This window comes from Sciurus vulgaris (genome assembly GCF_902686455.1).
Source record: "Sciurus vulgaris genome assembly, chromosome: 9".
Lineage (NCBI taxonomy): Eukaryota > Metazoa > Chordata > Mammalia > Rodentia > Sciuridae > Sciurus > Sciurus vulgaris.
The window spans coordinates 53402786-53419469 of NC_136469.1; the positions used below are offsets into that span (position 1 = coordinate 53402786).

Genomic DNA, 16684 nt, shown 5'->3' on the forward strand with positions numbered 1-16684 from the left:
ATTTAGCTCTGGATCAAAATAAATTCCGTGAAAACAAAAATCCTGAGAGATTTGTAATGTTTTAGACGGATATCACACATTCTCTCTCTCTAGTAACATTTTTTTTAGACTGATCTCATTCATTTTTTCTTTAGTAACATTTTATCCTTACTTATGTTCTTTAGGCTGCAGATGATACTTTTTACAAACAATCCTTAAGTGTGGATTAGTGAATTATTCAAAGGCAGAAAACCAAAGAACAGTCACTTGAATACAAGCATAAGGAATGGTTTAATCTTTCCCACCCACCCAGATCTTTGTTTCCCTCTGCCAAACAAGGGTCTACTCCTCTACCATCCCAGGATAAGCCTGGAAGATAGGTACAGAGCCAGATTTTTGGCCTGAAGTTTATACAATGTGGGGAGGCAGCCCTTTTTGAAAAGAGGATATCAATTATACTACTGAATTAAGATATTAAAAGAATATTTAGAATGAAGAAAGAGATCACAACAAATTACAAAATGAAGAAGTACCATAGTTTTGTTAGTCAAAATCTAACACATCTTTGACATTTTTTCTTAATGTTCTGGCTTCATACTTAACCTCTTAATGTGACAATAATATGAATAGTTCCTACAGAGAAAATATGTAATCAGTCTTTCCACTGGCAGGGTTGATTGAAAATATTTTTACTTTTGATAGTAGCAATGCATAAAGAAAGATTTTTCACACAGTTGCATTCATTGTAATGCTTCAGGTTTTTTTCCTATAAACACAGAAATGTATTTTGTTAAATTCCTGTCAAAAAAGGGAGAAAATGCCATTACCACATTTTAACTATATATGTGGCATTATCAAATATCTTTCTGAAAGGAAAATATTTCTCCTTTGACAAGGCACCCAAAAAAGTCAAGTTCTTGACTTACTGTTTCATATGTTTAATACGTGGAAGAATTTCTCATAGTCTGATTTTGAGTTGGGTACATTTCAACCATGTTTGTCCTCTACTACCCATTAATTTTGCATTACAGCCCCTGTACCTGTATAGAGGGTAGTGGAAATATTCCCAGAAATCATCCCTAGAGTTGGCAATAACATAACTATAATGTCAAAAAAAAATAAAGCCAGATGCTAGTTTAAGTAGTGAGGGCAGATTCTAATCAGTAATACATTATGAATAGGAGAAATAATCCAATGAGATCTGAACTCAACTTTGAATTGTACAGAAGTAATTGGATCCTTAAAGGCAGAAGGAAGGGAGTAAGCAGGAGCCCAGTGGAGTTAGGCAAGTTAAGAAATTACAAAACAAAGGGGGCATGTAGGTTGGTTCATGTGAAACACATAAGGGTTTGCTAATTCATGCTTATTAGGCTTCTACCTTCCATGGATACAGGAAGACAGGGCCCCCTTTCTTCAGGTGCTGATTGGAACAGTAAATTCTTTTGGCAGTCTTCAGTTTTCCCAGGCAAGCATTTTAAGAAAGGCTAGTGTCGTCCTAAGCTTGTGGTCTAGGGTTGTGGTCTTAAGCTATTGTAAACTGTTAATCTTTTGTCAACGCTGTATAGACCAAAGTTAAAACCAGGTACTATGTAAATTTATGATTTTTAATTAAAAAAAAAAAAAACAGGTTGATAAGGAGCCAGGCTACAGTGAGAAAGAGAATCATTGTCAATACTTGTAAGTGACTTCAAATATAAATATATCCCATTAAACCAAACTAAATATATCTCTGTCTTACTCTTAGTTATATCTCAGATTATCCACAGCAACTGTGACATTTCCCAATACAAAAGAAAATATAACAAAAGGAAAGTTGGTAGAAAAAGACAGTCTTTATTTATTTCAGTAAAACATTATCAAACAGTAAGTATGGATAGTCCTTCAAATGATGGAATTAGTCTTGAAACTGAGAGTCAAGAAGGATAAAACAGGAGTAAGTGAATATATATAGGTATAACCCCAACTGCTGCCCCACTGTCCACCACCATAGTCAATTCCCAGAAGAATTTGGGGGTAATTGAGAATATGAAAGAATTTCCTAGAGAAACTGAATTTCCCCAGAAAGAGAACTAGCTTGCTTAAGAGTACTCTAACAAAATAACTACATCCAAGTTTACCCTATAATGAGTCCCCAGTCACCAGTACCGGCCCATATGTACAGAACTTCCAATCTGACGTTTAGTACTGTTCTTTTAAAATTATGTAGTCAAAAAAAATTATGTAGTCACAGATTATCAAATCTCTAAGGGTAAGCCTTCAACTAAAAGATGCTGGCCTATGCAAATTGAAAAAAGAAATATCTTCAAAAAAGAACTCTAAAGAAGATATTGCAACTATGAAAAAATCAGGAATTTTTTAAAGTAACAGAACAAAAAAATATTTTTCATGGAAAATCTGGAAGTTAAAATTGAGTTGCAATAAGTATTATATTAGAAATGTTGCACAATAAAATGTAGAAATTCTTTCAGAGAAGGAAATAAAGTAAGAGGACAAGGCCAAATAATTAGAAAATCAATTCAGAATGTTCAAGATTCTTCTAATAAAAGAGGATAAAAATAACAAATAAATCATAAACAAAATTTTTTATAACAGTTGGATTACTAGGTGAACACCAAAAACCTGGCACAATAAAGTGAGATATTATAGATAATACCATTATGAAATGTCAGAATACAAGAATCCTAATTGTTTACAGAGAAGGGAAAATCTCATGCAAATTTTCTCAAATTCATGTTGCTTCAGACCTCTCAGATGATGATAATGGAGTCCTTTATAACTCTGAAAGGAAAAAAAAAAAAAAAAAAGCTTAATTCTAGATACTATGCATAGTCAAACCATCAATTAAAGACACGATAAAAATATAAAAGACATGCAAAGTTTAAAAATAAGTAGCAGGTTACAAGATCAATGCTCATAAATCCAATGCATTTTTATACATAAGTGATGAATCTTCAGAAAGAGAAATTAGGAAAACTACCCCATTCACAATAGCATCGAAAAAAATAAAATACTTGGGAATCAATCTCACAAAAGAGGTGAAAGCCCTCTACAATGAGAACTACAGAACACTAAAGAAAGAAATTAAAGAACACCTTAGAAGATGGAAAGATCTCCCATGTTCAGATAGGCAGAATTAATATTGTCAAAATAGTCATACTACCAAAAGTGCTATACAAATTCAGTGCATTCCAATTAAAAGCACAATGATGTATCTCATGGAAATAGAGCAAGTAATCATGAAATTCACTTGGAAGAATAAGAGACCCAGAAAGGCTAAAGCAATTCTTAGCAAAAAGAGTGAAGCAGGAGTTATCACAATACCAGACCTTCAACTATACTACAAAGCAATAGTAACAAAAACAGCATGGTATTGGTACCAAAATAGAAAGGTAGATCAATGGTACAGAATAGAGGACACGGACACAAACCCAAATAAATACAATTTTCTCATACTAGACAAAGGGGCCAAAAATATGCAATGGAGAAAAGATAGCCTCTTCAACAAATGGTGCTGGGAGAATTGGAAATCCATATGCAACAGAATGAAACTAAACCCATATCTCTCACCATGCACGAAACTAAACTCAAAATGGATTGAGGACCTCGGAATCAGACCAGAGACCCTGCAGATTATAGAAGAAAAAGTAGGTCCAGATCTTCAACATGTCGGCTTAGGACCAGACTTCCTTAACAGGACTCCCATAACACAAGAAATAAAAGCTAGAATCAATAACTGGGATAGATTCAAACTAAAAAGCTTTCTCTCAGCAAAGGAAACTATCAGCCATGCGAAGAAAGAGCCTACAGAGTGGGAGAATATCTTTGCCAATCATACTTCAGATAGAGCACTAATCTCCACAATCTATAAAGAACTCAAAAAACTCTACTCCAAGAATTCAAATAATCCAGTCGACAAATGGGCTAAGGAAATGAATAGACACTTCACAGAAGAAGATCTACAAGCAATCAACAAACATATGGAAAAATGCTCAACATCTCTAGTAATAAGAGAAATGCAAATCAAAACCACCCTAAGATTCCATCTCACCCCAATTAGAATGGCGATTATCAAGAATACGAGCAACAACAGGTGTTGGCGAGGATGTGGGGAGAAAGGTACACTCATACATTGCTAGTGGGGCTGCAAATGAGTGCAGTCACTCTGGAAAGCAGTGTGGAGATTCCTTAGAAAACTTGGAATGGACCCTCCATTTGACCCAGCTATCCCACTCCTTGGCCTATACCCAAAGGACTTAAAATCAGCATACTACAGAGATACAGCCACGTCAATGTTCATAGCTGCTCAATTCACAATAGCCAGACTGTGGAACCAACCTAGATGCCCTTCAATTGATGAGTGGATAAAGAAGCTGTGGTATATATATACAATGGAATATTACTCAGCCATAAAGAATGATAAAATTATGGCATTTGCAGGCAAATGGATGAAATTGGAGAATATCATGCTAAGTGAGATAAGCCAATCTCAAAAAGCCAAAGGAAGAATGATATCGCTAGTAAGTGGATGATGACACAAAATGGGGGGAGGGAAGGGTTAGTGTTAGGGTTAGAGTTAGGGTTAGGGAGGGGGGCAAGTATGGAGGAAGGAAGCTCTGTATAGAAGGAAAAGAGGGGTGGGAGGGGTGGGGGGAAGGGAAAAAATAACAGAATGGATCAAACAACATTACTCTATGTAAATTTATGATTACACAAATGGTATGCCTTTATGCCATGTACAAACAGAGAAACAACATGTATCCCATTTGTTTACAATAAAATAAAAAAAATAAAATAAAAAATAAAAAACAAAATGCACATACTCCTAAAAAATAAAAATACAAATAATTTTCCTCCTATTCACCCTTTCTTGTATACTACTAGATAATGTGATCCATCAAAATGATGAAGTAAATCAAGAAAGTAAATAATGTGCTGTCCTCCCTGCCAAAATAGGTATCATATATAGAGGAGAGCTGAAGAGAATTGGGTAATAGTAAAGAGAAGTGCCCCTAAAACAACTAATCAATGATCTAGGCAACACAACAGCCATTAAAGCATAAAAAGAAGGCTTCAGAAGAAATGTATTTTTTTTTACCTACCTTTGCTCACAGGTAATTGTAACGTGTTTTTATCATGCTGAACATAGTTCAGTGTTTCTTAGAGACTCAGTAATTATAAAGAAGGATGAAGAAACCAAGATTTAGATAAGTTACTTCACTTAGAATCTCGGGTACATGCTTTATTCACAATGCACTATATAAATAATGAAGTGAGAGAGAAAATATTACTTTATAAGTGAGAGATATTACTTTATAAGAATAATTGTACACTGTAATGTACAGTTTATAAAATATTTTTTCTATATTTAGATTATTAAGTACTTTGGAAGAATTTGGGGATGGATAGGTAACATGGGCCAGGTGAATGGAGAATAGGGTATCTTCCAGTACTGACCATCAGGGTAGAATTAAAACTGCCCCAGTAAATTTTCAAGATTTACTATAAACTGTTTATGGTGTTAATGTTTTGGAATCAGATACAAATTGGCATTTTCCATTGCCAATGACTTAAGAACAGCCTCTGATCTGGACCATTGATTTGATTTCAAGGTTTTCCTGGGTAGACAGATGCACCAAACTGATTTGAGCACTGCACATACAAAATCTATGAACTAAAATCCTTTGGAGATTAATCAGAGCAAAAAAGACAAAATTTAGATGACCAAGAGCTTTTTCTCTTCAGCTAACAAATTTTTATAGTAACTATTTTAATTGAAAGTTTTCTAAAATAAATTGAGTGATCTCTTTCTTCTCAAGCAGAATAGAGGAAAATAGCTTAACTTCAATTTTTCTTCTAGTTGGTGTTTGTCTTCTTAACTTTGTGGAATATCAGGTTAATTATGTTATAGAGCTTTTTAAAAAAATATACTGTGCTATTTTGGCCATTTCTCATGTAAATACACTCATATCTCAAAGCTTGTTTAACCATTTTATAGAATTTTTTGATTGGAATAGCATGTAGAATGATGAAATCTGACCTCTTTGTGTAGCGATCAATGGAACCAGCTGTGAAACTGGCAGAAATCACTTAATAGCAGAAAAAGGAATGCTTAATTGAGTAACTGATCTTTCCAGATCTGCTGGTTATATTCTAAATCTAAATGAATTGGGAAATAACAAAATATGCCTATAACCTTTTAGTAACTTTAGACATTCCACCCATAGTAGCACATGACCTAAGTCTGTTTCCTTATGTTTTCTTAGCTTTTTCATCTTCAACAGAAATGGTAGGGGAGAAAGATTACAATACCTGTCTTTAGGAATCACTGAAAGAATTAAGTGAACTAAATGAAATATAAAAATAAATATGTAATACTTATTGCATAAATAATACTTATTGTAAAATATACAATACTTACGTGTAGTAGATGCTCAGTGTCATTTTCCCTTCCCTTCTCTAAGGGTTCTCCATGTTACAATGGTAAAGAATGACTAATGTACTACATCAACCTTCCTGTTGCTGTGACAAAATAGCTGAGATAAATAAAAGGAGGAAAGATTTATTTTGGTCCACAGTTTCAAAGGTTTCTGTTCATGGTCTCTTAGCCCTCTTGCCCTTGGGCATGTGGTGGCAAGGCAAAATTCATAGTGGTGGAAACTGCTCACTTCATGACAACTGAGATGCAAAAGAGAATGGAAGGAAAGAACGAGAATCTCTGTATGCCCTCGGAGATCATGCCCCAGTGACCCAACTTCCTCCAACTAGGCCCCAAACAGAAATGTGCTTTACCAATGTTCTAGGCGTTCCTTAATCCAGTCACACTGACAACCGAGATTAAGCACCACACTCAGCATCCACCAAATATACTGAATGCCTGTTTCCTTCTCCCACCTTATAAGGCCTTCATTTCAAAAACAGAAACAGAAAACTTATCCCTTTGTAATTTTAAACATAGTTTTCTCCATTGCCCATCTGAGCTGATACATCTGGAATTTTGGAGAGGAAATGAGAATATCTGCCATTTGCTTGTTTTAGGAATTCAGAGAGTGAAAAAAAGCTAAACAGTGCTAAATTCCTTCATCTTTGTCAACTTCTTGAACTTCTATCTTTCTGTGACCCTCCACTTTTCCCACACAAGAATGATTAATTCCTCTTCAAGAAGGTAGGCTCTGATATGGTTCCAATAAAAACATAATAATTTGAATTTGTAATATACATGTTATCTCTGCATCTTTCTATATATATTATCTCCATTTGAAAGAGACCTAAATTCCAAATTTGAGAACAGAAAGTCTTCTATGGAAATGTTTCTTTTTTTGAAATAATTTAAATCATATGTGTTTCAATCATTCTGCACTAAATTCAGGAAAGTATAAAAGAGGAAAATATCTGACTTGAATTTTGATAAATTTTGCCTTGATTATTTCATTTAATAAATATTAATGAAACCTCCAGTAAACTTCCGTAGAAGTGTGTCTTTTGTCTACCTTGTTCCAAATACTAACCCTCTCCATCTCTATTTTACTTTGCAAAGGTAAAACCATTATCAGAGTAATGGGTCATAAGGAGATATGTTTTATGTTATTTAAATAATATAGCAACATATACACATATACATGTATATATGTAGGTAATATCAATAAAACACTGACAAAAACATGTATGCATACAGTACTACCAAATACCCCTACCATTCCAGGAATTGATATACTGATTAATATCTATATTTTTTATTCACATCTTTTCTAATTAGTTATCCAGTTAGCTACCTTCACATATATACTTGTAGGAAAGACTGTGGTTTTTATAATCACAAACCAATCCAAATTCTATTTGCTCTTTTTTTTCTAGAAATAGACATTGAACGCTGTGTACGAGAATCGATCAACCTGTTTTGTTGGACTCCTAAAAGTGCTACTTACAGACAGCATGCTCAACCTCAAAAACCAACTTCTGACAGTACTGGAGTCAGAAGTTCATCGTATTTTTCAGCCGAATGTTCAGAGCCTCCCAAGACAGATCTGGTATGTATTTGCAGACTGATATTACAAACTCTAAAAAAAGAAGGGTACAAAAGTAATATATGCTAGTATCATTATTATTCTTAATATTGTCATTTATGTTCTTTTTTTTATTTTAATTAAAAATCATAAATTTATATAGGGCAATGTTGTTCATTCTGTTACTTTTTTCCCTTCCCCACCACCCCTCCCACCCCTCTTTTCCCTCTATACATTCCTTCCTTCCTCCATTCTTACCACCCTCCTTATCCCTAACCCTAAACCTAACCCTAACCCTAGGCTAACCCCTCCTACCCTCCCTTATATGTCCTCAACCGCTTATCAGCGAGATCATTCATCTTTTAGTTTTTTGAGATTGGCTTATCTCACTTAGCATGATATTCTCCAGTTTCATCCATTTGCCTGCAAATGCCATAATTTTATCATTCTTCATGGCGGAATAATATTCCATTGTATATACATGCCACCATTTCTTTATCCATTCATCAACTGAAGGGCATCTAGGTTGGTTCCACAATCTGGCTATAGTGAATTGAGCAGCTATGAACATTGATGTAGCTGTATCTCTGTAGTATGCTGATTTTAAGTCCTTTGGGTATAGGCCAAGGAGTGGGATAGCTGGGTCAAATGGTGGTTCCATTCCAAGCTTTCTGAGGAATCTCCATACTGCTTTCCAGAGTGGCTGCACTAATTTGCAACCCCACCAGCAATGTATGAGTGTACCTTTTTCCCCACATCCTCTCCAACACCTATTGTTGCTTGCGTTCTTGATAATCGCCATTCTAATTGGGGTGAGATGGAATCTTAGGGTAGTTTTGATTTGCATTTCTCTTATTACTAGAGATGTTGAACATTTTTTCATATATCTGTTGATTGCTTGTACATCTTCTTCTATGAAGTGTCTATTCATTTCCTTACCCATTTGTTGATTAGATTATTTGTATTCTTGGTGTAGAGTTTTTTGAGTTCTTTATACATTCTGGAAATTAGTGCTCTATCTGAAGTATGAGTGGCAAAAATATTCTCCCACTCTGTAGGCTCTCTCTTCACATTACTGATAGTTTCCTTTGCTGAGAGAAAGCTTTTTAGTTTGAATCTATCCCAGTGGTTGATTCTAGCTTTTATTTCTTGTGCTATGGGAGTCCTGTTAAGGAAGCCTGATCCTAAGCCAACAAGTTGAACGTTTGGACCCACTTTTTCTTCTATAAGATGCAGGGTCTCTGGCCTGATTCTGAGGTCCTTGATCCATTTTGAGTTGAGTTTTGTGCAGGGTGAGAGATAGGGGTTTAGTTTCATTCTGTTGCATATGGATTTGCAGTTTTCCCAGCACCATTTGTTGAAGAGGCTATCTTTTCTCCATTGCATATTTTTGGCCCCTTTGTCTAGTATGAGAAAATTGTATTTATTTGGGTTTGTGTCCATGTATTCTCTTCTGTACCATTGACCTACCTGTCTAGTTTGGTAACAATACCATACCGTTTTTGTTAGTATTGCTTTGTAGTAGAGTTGAAGTTCTGGTATTGCGATAACCCCTGCTTCAATCTTCCTGGTAAGGATTGCTTTAGCTATTCTGGGTTTCTTATTCTTCCAGAAGAATTTCATAGTTGCTTGCTCTATTTCTGTGAAGTACATCATTGGAATTTTAATTGGAATTGCATTGAATCTGTATAGCACTTTGGTAGTATGGCCATTTTGAAAATGTTAATTCTGCCTATCCAAGAACATGGGAGATCTTTCCATCTTCTAAGGTTTTCTTTAATTTCTTTCTTTAGTGTTCTGTAGTTCTCATTGTAGAGGGCTTTCACCTCTTTTGTGAGATTGATTCCCAAGTATTTTATTTTTTCGACGCTATTGTGAATGGGGTAGTTTTCCTAATTTCTCTTTCTCAAGATTCATCACTTATGTATAAAAATGCATTGGATTTATGAGCATTGATCTTGTAACCTGCTACTTTACTGAATTCACTTATGAGTTCTAAGAGTTTTCTGGTGGAATTTCCAGGTTCCTCTAAATATATAATCATGTCATCAGCGAACAGGGATAGTTTAAGTTCCTCTTTTCCAATTCGTATCCCTTTAATTTCTTTGGTTTGTGTAATTGCTCTGGCTAGAGTCTCAAGGACCATGTTGAATAGAAGTGGTGAAAGAGGGCATCCCTGCCTTGTTGCAGTTTTTAGGGGGAATGCTTTCAGTTTTTCACCATTTAGAATGATATTAGCCATGGGCTTAGCATAAATGGCCTTCCCAATGTTAAGGTATGTTCCCACTATCCCTATTTTTTCTAGTGCTTTGAGCATGAAGGGATGCTGTATTTTATCAAATGCTTTTTCTGCATCTATTGAAATAATCATGTGATTCTTAACTTTTAGTCTGCTGATATGGTGAATGACATTTATTGATTTCCAGATGTTGAACAACCTTGCATCCCTGGGATAAAACCCACTTGATCTTGGTGCACTATCTTTTTAATATATTTTTGTATGCGATTTGCTAAAATTTTGTTGAGAATTTTTGCATCGATGTTCATTAAGGATATTGGTCTGAAATTTTCTTTCCGTGATGTGTCTCTGTCTGGTTTAGGTATCAGGGTGATACTGGCTTCATAGAATGAATTTGGGAGGGTTCCCTCCTCTTCTATTTTATGGAATACTTTGAGAAGTATTGGAATGAGGTCTTCTTTAAAGGTTTTGTAGAACTCGGCTGAGAACCCATCTGGTCCCGGACTTTTCTTTGTTGGTAGGCTTTTGATGACCTCTTCTATTTCATTGCTTGAAATTGGTTTATTTAAGTTGTATATGTCCTCTTCGTTCAGTTTAGGTAATTCATATGTCTCTAGAAACTTGTTGATGTCTTCGAGGTTTTCTGTTTTGTTGGAGTATAGATATTCAAAATAGCTTCTAATTATGTTTTGTATATCAATAGTGTCTATTGTGATATTTCCTTGTTCATTCCGAATTTTAGTAATTTGAGTTTTCTCCCTCTTTCTCTTTGTTAGTGTGGCTTAGGGTCTATCAATTTTGTTTATTTTTTCAAAGAACCAACTAATTATTTCGTTAATATTTCTGATTGTTTCTTTTGTTTCAATTTCGTTGATTTCAGCTCTGGTTTTAACTATTTCCTGTCTTCTACTACTTTTGGTGTTGGTCTGTTCTTCTTTTTGTAGGGCTTTGAACTGTAGTGTTAAGTTGTTTATTTGTTGATATCTACTTCTTTTGTTGAATGCGCCTCATGAAATAAATCTTCCTCTAAGTACTGCTTTCATAGTGTCCCAGAGATTTTGATATGATGTGTCTTTGTTCTCGTTTACTTCTAAGAATTTTTTTATTTCCCTCCTGCTGTCTTCTGTTATCCATTCATCATATAATAGTGTATTATTTAATCTCCAGGTATTGGAGAAGTTTGTTTTTTATTCTGTCATTTATTTCTAATTTCAATCCATTATGATCTGATAGAGTACAAGGTAGTATCTCTATCTTTTTGTATTTGCTAACAGTAGCTTTGTGGCATAAGACATGGTCTATTTTAGAGAAGGATCCATGTGCTGCTGAGAAGAAAGTGTATTCGTTCTTTGTTGGATGGTATATTCTATATAAGTCAGTTAAGTCTTAATTGTTGATTGTGTTATTGAGATCTATGGTTTCTTTATTCAATTTTTGTTTGGACGATCTTTCTAGCGGTGAGAGAGGTGTGTTAAAATCGCCTAGTATTTTTGTGTTGTGGTCTATTTGATTTCTGGAATTGAGAAGGATTTGTTTGACGTACATGGATGAGCCAATGTTCGGGGCATAGATGTTTATGATTGTTATGTCTTCCTGATTTATGCTTCCCTTAAGCAGTATGAAATGACCTTCTTTATCCCTTCTGACTAGTTTTGGCTTGAAGTCCACATTATCTGAAATGAGGATGGATACTCCAGCTTTTTTGTTGTGTCCGTGTGCATGGTATGTTTTTTCCCATCCTTTCACCTTTAGCCTATGGGTATCTCTTTCTATGAGATGAGTCTCTTCAGGCAGCAAATTGTTGGATTTTTCTTTTTAATCCATTCTGCCAATCTATGTCTTTTGATTGATGAGTTGAGGCCATTAACGTTCAGGGTCATTATTGTGATATGATTTGTATTCCCAGTCATTTGACTCATTTTTGATTTTTGACACGATTTGGTTTCCCCTTTATTTGGCTATTCCTTTAGGCTAGTTCCTCCCGTTGCTGATTTGTATCGTTGTTTTTCATCTCTTCCTCATGGAATATTTTGCTGAGAATGTTCTGCAGTGCTGGCTTTCTTTTTGTATATTCCTTTAGCTTTTGTTTATCATGGAAGGATCTTATTTCATCATCAAATCTGAAAGTATGTTTGCTGGGTATAAGATTCTTGGTTGGCATCCATTTTCTTTCAGGGTTTGGTAAATGTTGTTCCAGGCCCTTCTAGCTTTTAGGGTCTGGATTGAAAAATCTGCTGATGTTCTTATTGGTTTCCCCCTGAATGTAATTTGAGTCTTTTCTCTCGCGGCCTTTAAATTTCTGTCTTTATTTTGTATGTTAGGTATTTTCATAATAATGTGCCTTGATGTGGGTCTGTTGTAATTTTGTATATTTGGAGTCCTATAAGCCTCTTGTACTTGATTTTCCATTTCATTCTTCAGATTTGGGAAATTTTCTGATATTATTTCATTGAATAGATTGTTCATTGCTTTCGTTTGTTTCTCTAAGCCTTCCTCAATCCCAATAATTCTTAAATTTGGCCTTTTCATGATATCCCATAATTCTTGTAGATTCTGTTCATGATTTCTTACCATCTTTTCTGTTTGGTCAACTTTGTTTTCAAGATTAAATATTTTGTCTTCAGTATCTGAGGTTCTGTCTTCCAGGTGTTCTATCCTATTAGTTATGCTTTCTATGGAGTTTTTAACTTGGTTTATTGTTTCCTTCATTTCAAGGATTTCTGTTTGGTTTTTTTTGAGAATCTCTATCTCTTTATTGAAATGATCTCTTGCTTCCCATATTTGCTCCTTTAACTGTTGATTGGTGCGATCATTTAATGCCTGCTTTTGCTCTTTCATCTCCTCGTTTGCTTCCCTGATTGTTTTAATTATGTACATTCTGAACTCCCTTTCTGACATTTCTTCTGCGTTGGGTTTTATTGACATAGTATCTAGGTTTGTTTGGGACATTTACTTCCCTTGTTTTCTCATATTGGTCAGGTGTCAGTGGGCCTTTGTGATATTGCAGCTTTTCTCTATTGGCTTATAGTGTCCCTGTAGATTTCCAGTGTATCACCTTCCTGCCTTCAGTAGCCTGAAGTCTTGGAGTAACTTGATAATGCAGTGCTTCCAAGGAAAGCTGCCCCTAGTCCTCTATTGGTTCCAGGACTTGGAGCTGGCTCTGTGTGGAAAGGCTCTCACTGGGGGGGTCTGCTCCGAGAAGCTAGCCTGGAAAGGCACTTCCCGCTGGAGGGGGCCGGGCTGCGGGCTGCTTCAGGAAGTCCCTGGCTGCCCTGTCCTGGTCCCTGAAGCAACCTGTGGGCAGGAACTCGCCGCCCTGGTTCAGGGAATTGAAGCTTGGTTCTGTGCAGAAAGGCTCTCACTGGGGGGCCTGCACCGATGTGCTAGAGAATCTGGCCCTGAGGGAGGAGCCCACTGCTGGAGTGCACAGGGCTGCATGGGGAGGACTCTAGCTGCTCTGCCCTACTCTAATAAGCCACCCGAATCTGAGCCTGCCTAACGGGCACCACTTCACCGGGTGGGGGATACTCACCCCGTGGCTCTATTTTAGTCCAAGTCTCTCAGTGCCTCCCCTTCTTGGATCATGGGTTCTGGAGCGACTGGAGATGCAGTCACCCTCTAGTCCGCCATCTTGGATCGCCCCGTGGAAAAAGCCCACGGCCGGGGTGGCCGGGGGGGCAGGTCCACCTGGAGAGGTCTCTGGCTACCTTGCCCTGGTCCCAGAGGCTGCTTGTGGGTCGGAGGTCACTGCTGGCTTGGCGACTTGTGGCTGGCTCCTGTGGCTCTATTTTAGTCCAAGTCTCTCAATGCCTCCCCTTCTTGGATCCTGGGTTCTGGAGCGACTGGAGATGCAGTCACCCTCTAGTCTGCCATCTTGTATCGCCCCCCATTTATGTTCTTTTTAATGGAGCTATTTTCCTAATACATGATTACATTCATACAGATACTTTTAAAAATCTCTATTTAGACATTACAGTTAGGAAAATTGTTTTACACATTCTTCCATATTTTATGTTGTTTTCTGTGCAACTATAATATATGTTTATGCACCAACTTTTTGTATAATAAGAAATAACAGAAGGAAAGGAAGAATTTTAAAAATAAGGAACAGCCAAAAGTTAATAGGAATTTATTTGTTGGTGGATAAGAGAGATGACATTTTGTAAAACTGCCTTTCAGGTTTTTCTACATTGTCCTTATAAAACAAAGCTCATAAATATGGTGAATGTAGCTTTCAGTTTAATAATTCATATGTTCCAAATGTTCTATTACCACAATATATTAATGATTTCCATAAAATTGAATTTGAATTATATACATATTGTTTTTTGATACTTTAATAAATTTAATAGGGTATACTTTAACTTGTGTTTTAGTCAGCTTTTTCACTGCTGTGAGTAAATGATCTGACCAGCACAATTATAGAGGAGGAAAGGTTTATTTGAGGGCTCAAGGTTTCAGAGGTCTTAGTCCATAGAAGGCTGGCTCCATTCCTCCAGGTTCTAGGTGAGACAGAACATCATGGCAGAAGAGCATAGCAGAGGGAAACAGCTTGCATCATCAGGAAGCAGAGAGTCTCCACACGCCATATACAAAATATAAACCCCATAGCTACACCCCAATTCCAGTCTCCTCCAGCCACACCCTATTACTTCAATTAAATCCCATCAGGGATTAATTTACTGATTGGGTTAAGACTCTTACAACCCAATCATTTCTCCTCTGAACTTTCCTGCGTTGTCTCACTTGTGAACTTTTGGGGGACACCTCACATCCAAACCATAACAACTTGTAAAATGAAATATTCTAATAATAAACATTATCCATTTTTAATCTATTTTTAATTGGTACACTATAATTATATATAATAGTGGGATTTATTATTCCATATTTGTACATGTGTATACCATAATTTCATCAGTCTTACTTCCCAGGACCTTCCTTTTCCCTTCCCTCCTTTCTTCACCTGATCCTTTCTCTAGTCTACTCAATCTCCTTTCTGTTATTACGATTATTTTAATTAATACATAATAATGATATAATATGTCTGTACACACATACACATGCATATATATATATACATATGCAGGATTCACTAAGGTGTGTTCATATCTTCGTAGCACAATTTGGTAGATTTCATTCCACCATACATCCCCAGGTCCTCCTGTTCTCCCTCCCCCTGGATCCCCTTCCTCTCCATTTCTGGTCTTTCTTCTTTTTTTTTGAGATCTTCCCTTTTTTTAACTCCTTCCCCCATATTATCCCTATATGAGAGAAAACATTGACTCTTGTCTTTCTTATTCTGACTTTAGCATGATGTTCTCCAATTTCATCTGTTTACCTACAAATGACATAGTTTGTCATTTATAGCTGAGTGTATCTCCATTGTGTATATAAACTACATTTTCTTTATCCATTCATCTCTTAACAGTCACCTAGGCTGGTTCCATGACTTGGCTATTGTCAATTGTGCTGCTATAAATTCGGTATGCATGTATGATAGAGTATGTTGATTTTAGTTCTTCCCATCCCTATACCCTGTCCCCTCCCATCACTCCCCTCTGCCCAATTCAAAATTCCTCCATTCCTCCCTAGTGCCCCCTCCCCAATTATGAATCAGCATCCACATATCAGAGAAAACATTTGGCTTTTTGGAATTGTCTTATTTCACTTAGCCTGATATTGCTCAGCTCCATCCATTTACCTGCAATGCCATAATTTAATTCCTTAATTTGTTTATCAGTTATTAGAAGTCTTCTGGTATCGTTTTTTTTGGTGGGTCTTCTAAGTATAGTATCATGTCATCAGCAAACAGATATTTTCAGTTCTCCTATTTATAATCCTTAATTTCTCTGACTAGAGTTTCAAAAACTGTATTAATTAGGAGTGGTAAGAATGGACACCCTTATCTTGCAGGATTTTAGAGGAAATGCTTTTAGTTTCTCCCCATTCACTGTGATTTGGACTTTGGGTTTGTCATATTATAGCCTTTGTGATGTTGAGATACATTCCTTCCATCCCTATTTTGTTCAGTGTTTTTAACATAAATGGAAGCTGGATTTTGTCAAAGGGGTTTTCTGCATGTATTGAGATGATCATGAGATCTTTGTCCTTAATTCTACTTATGTCATACATCATTTATCCATTTGCATATATTGAACCAACCTTGCATTCCTGGGATGAATTCACCTTGGTCATGGTGTACAATCTTCATAATGTGTTTTTAAATGTCAATTACTACTATTTTATTAAGAATTTTTTGCATCTATGTTCATCAGGGATCTTGGTCTATTGTTTCCTTTCCTTGATGTATCTGTATCTTCTTTTTGCTATCAAGGTGATACTAGCTTTATAAAACAAATTTCAGAGTATTCTTGCCATTTATGTTCATGAAATAATTTGAAGAGGATTGGTAGTAGTTCTTCTTTAAGGAGCTGGTAGATCTTAGCTGAGAATCTATCTGGAT

At 36.0% G+C, this 16684-nt stretch overlaps 1 protein-coding gene across 2 annotated transcripts in view; it reads left to right on the plus strand.

Annotated features, from left to right (window-relative positions):
* The window catches only part of TBCK (TBC1 domain containing kinase), a 297654-nt gene that overhangs the window by 149473 nt on the left and 131497 nt on the right, over positions 1–16684 (plus strand). For both annotated transcript variants that reach the window (XM_079154680.1, XM_079154681.1), the window contains one exon: positions 7831–8003. In XM_079154680.1, the coding sequence (XP_079010806.1) occupies positions 7831–8003 (173 nt within the window). The remainder of the gene's footprint in view (positions 1–7830; positions 8004–16684) is intronic.